The sequence below is a fragment of the Fringilla coelebs genome (assembly GCF_963513975.1).
Source record: "Fringilla coelebs genome assembly, chromosome: 9".
NCBI classification, from domain to species: Eukaryota; Metazoa; Chordata; class Aves; order Passeriformes; family Fringillidae; genus Fringilla; species Fringilla coelebs.
Genome location: NC_140067.1, coordinates 1179443 through 1183042, shown reverse-complemented (window position 1 = coordinate 1183042; position 3600 = coordinate 1179443). Strand labels below are relative to the sequence as shown.

The 3600-nt window shown below is 61.3% G+C and overlaps 1 protein-coding gene across 1 annotated transcript; it reads left to right on the top strand.

The window, feature by feature from the left end:
• Positions 1-1388: 1388 nt before the first annotated feature.
• On the top strand, positions 1389-3292 carry GADD45A (growth arrest and DNA damage inducible alpha). The gene is made up of 4 exons (XM_084211291.1): positions 1389-1521; positions 1605-1706; positions 1783-1996; positions 2581-3292. Exons 1-4 carry the CDS (start codon positions 1478-1480, stop codon positions 2692-2694), a joined length of 474 nt encoding a protein of 157 aa, XP_084067417.1. The 5' UTR covers positions 1389-1477; the 3' UTR covers positions 2695-3292.
• Positions 3293-3600: the final 308 nt, after the last annotated feature.

The window sequence follows — 3600 nt, the reverse complement described above, 5'->3', positions numbered from 1 at the left end:
CGCTTTGACATGGCCCTGAGGTGCTCCGGGTTGGACAGGACACCGAGCAACCTAGGGTGCACGGAGGTGTCGCTGCCCACGGCAGGGGGTGGCACAAAACCACCCCTGGGGTCCCTTCCAACCCAAACCATTCCAGGATTCCGTGATATTCCATTTCCCACATGGCCAGCTCAGGGGTGCTGCAGGAGGTGCACGGAGCTCATCACTCTGCTGTGGAAAACTGCTCCTGGTGCTCAGGAGCTGCAGGAAAACTCTGACACGAGCCAAACTTCAAAGCACACGCTGCCAAAATCTCCGTGAGGGACCACCAAGGGTCCTGACTGCGGCCTGTGGAGCCAGTGGGAATGTGCCAGCCCCCAGCCAGGCTGGGAAAGAGCTCCGGCTGTGGGAGGATGGAGGGGTTTGGGTGCAGCAGCTGAGAAAGCTTTGACACAGCAGCATCAGGAGGAGTCCTGCCCGGAGGTCTCAGGGCTGACACGGGACATCTGGAGCAGGAGCAGCTTCCCAGAGGAGCACTGAGTTCCTGGAAAGCTGGAGAGGGAGAGATCACAGAACCACAGACTGGTTTGGGGTGGGAAGGATCTTAAAGGTCACCCAGTGCCACCCCTGCCATGGCAGGGACACCTTCCACTGTCCAGCCTGGCCTGGGACACTGCAGGGATGGGGCAGCCACGTCGCTGCCTGTGGCAAACTCTGGCCCTGTGTTTGAAGGTTGGTGAGGCTGAGTCTGAGCGCAGGGGAGCTCCCAACAAGGAGCACAGCATCCATCCAAGGGGGGATTCTGTCCCACTACCCCACTCAGGTGAGGCCCCACCTGCAGAGCTGCCCCAGCCCTGGGGCCAACAGCAGCAGCACCTGGAGCTGCTGGAGAGAGCCCAGAGGAGGCCCCGGGGCTGTTCCAGGGCTGGAGCCCCTCTGGAGCCAGGCTGGGAGAGCTGGGGGTGCTCACCTGGAGAGGAGAAGGATCCAGGGAGAGCTCAGAGCCCCTGGCAGGGCCTGAAGGGGCTCCAGGAGAGCTGCAGAGGGACTGGGGACAAGGATGGAGGGACAGACACAGGGAATGGCTCCCAGTGCCAGAGGGCAGGGCTGGATGGGGGATTGGGAATTGGGAATTGTTCCTGGGAGGGGCTGGAATAGAATTGCCAGAGCAGCTCGGCTGGATCCCTGGCAGTGCCCAGGGCCAGGCTGGAAGGGCTCGGAGCAGGCTGCCCCAGGACAGGGTCTCTGTCCCGGTTCCAGTCCCGGTCCAGGTCCCGGTCCCGAACGGAGCCGGGCCCGGCCGGACTCGGCAACCTTGTGGGCGTGGTCTCATTTGCATGAACCAATGGGAGCAGGCTATGCAAATAAGGGCGGCGCGGGTTGGCCGGGGCGGGCGGGGCCGCGCGCGCGGGGCGCCTTTGTCCGGCGCGGGCGGCGGGGCCGGAGCGGCCGGAGCGCGGTGTCCGCCCTGCGCGAGCCCTGCGCGGCCCGGCCCGTGATGACTCTGGAGGAGCTGCCCGGGGAGCGCCGCGCCGCCGGGAGGTGAGGCCGGGGGGGCGGCGGGGGCCGGGCGGGGAGCGGCGCGGGGTGGCCGGTGACGGCCGGTGCGGCGTGTCCCGGCGCAGGATGGAGCAGGCGGGGGACGCGCTCGAGGAGGTGCTGAGCAAGGCGCTGAGCCAGCGGAGCCTCACCCTCGGCGTCTACGAGGCGGCCAAGCTGCTCAACGTGTGAGTGCCCCCCCGTCCCCGTGCCCCCCCGGTGCCCGCCGCCCGGTGCGCCCGCGGTGACGGCGGTGCCCCGCAGGGACCCCGATAACGTGGTGCTGTGCCTGCTGGCGGCCGAGGAGGAGGAGGCGGGGGACGCGGCGCTGCAGATCCACTTCACGCTGCTGCGGGCCTTCTGCTGCGAGAACGACATCAACATCCTGCGCGTCAGCAACCCGGCGCGCCTGGCCGAGCTGCTGCTGCCCGCCGCGGGCCCCGACCCGCCCGCCGACCTGCACTGCGTGCTCGTCACGGTGAGCCCCGGCTGCCACCGCGGCGGACACCCGCGGCTCCCCGGGGCCGCTCCGGACCCCCCCGAACCGCCGCGCCCGGGGCTCGAACCCGCGGCCTCCGCGGGCCGAAAGCGGGGCTCCCGCGGTGCCTGCCGCCCCCGGGGACAGCGGCTGCCTTCGCCCCTCGTTTGCTGTGTGTTTCCCATCTTCTTCCTTTGTTTCTCGCCTCTTTCTCCTGTTCTGTCTTTTCTTTCCCTAGTTTTCCTCCTTCTCCCCCTTCCCTCTTTATTTTTCTCCCCCTTCCCTCTTTATTTTTCCTCACTCCCTCTTTATTTTTCCATTTTTCTTTCCCTCCTTCCCCCTGTTTTCCTCTCCCTTCCCCCCCTTTTATCTCTCCCTCCTATTTTTTTCCCCTTCCCTACTCTGCCCCAGAGTCCAAAGCTAAACTCCTCACATGCTCCCAGGCCTGACTTGTTTGTTTGCCTCGCCAGCAATTTAAGATGATTCACGCTCCTGCTCTTTCTGCTGCGCTCCCCCCACCCCCCCGCGCCGCTCTCGGGTTGTTTTTGCTGCCGTGCCGGAGCTTTTTGCCGTCCCCTTTCCAGAACCCGCAGGCGTCGCAGTGGAAGGACCCAGCGCTGAGTCAGCTGATGTGTTTCTGCCGGGAGAGCCGGTACCTGGACCAGTGGGTGCCGGTGATCAACCTCCCGGAGCGGTGACCCCGGCTGCGCCGCCGCAGACTCTCGCTCAGGAAGAACTCCCTGCCCCGACTCCGGGAGGGGAGGGAAAATAAAACCCGACAGCAGCAACAAAAAAATAGATATAAAATAATAAAGCTAAAACCGATGTCATTTGGGGGGGTTTGGCTGGAGCTGAGCGATGCCGAGTGTGGGAGCTGAGGAAAACGGGGACGAGCCCAGCCCGACGCTGTCCCGAGGACTCCCCTCACTCCTTCTGTCCTTAAGTGCCACTTAAAGTTCCTGCTTTAAACACCTTAACGAGCAAACAAGGTTAATCGAGGCCTTTTGCCAGCAACGTTGTTGTATTTTTGGGATGTAATTCTCACGTTTTTATGCTAAGATATATAATAATAATAATAAGTTATTTTCTGATATCGATGGAAAAATTATTTATACTTGGAGGTTCGAGAACCGAAACGCCCTCGAGCAGTTGGTCTGCAACCAGGAATCTTCTCCCAGCTGGCTGCAAAAGCAGCGCCATTAATATAATTGTTTGAAATTCGAGTGTTTTTTGGGGTTATGGTGTTCTTGTTTTGTGTTTTCTTTTTTTTGAAATAAAGTGTAAAATCAAACCTTTGGCCCGGGCTTTAATCTCCTCTCTCCACGAGTGCAGACACAAGGGCTGAGCAGCAGCTGCTTCCTCCTCCTGGCCATGGGCAAGGTCCTGTTGTGCAGCTCCAGTGTGGGTTCATTCCCGGCCCCTCCCAAGCAATTAAAGGCTGAAGCAGCCCATGTGCTGCAGGAAATGTTGGGAATGTTATTTATTTATTTAGTCTGAACGCTGCCACAACAGGAGCTAAAAAAAGTAAAATAAAATTTAAAAAAGGGGCTTTGCTGCCGAGGTTTCTGTGCTCCTGCAGCTCCTGGGCAGGAGGGAATCCTGAT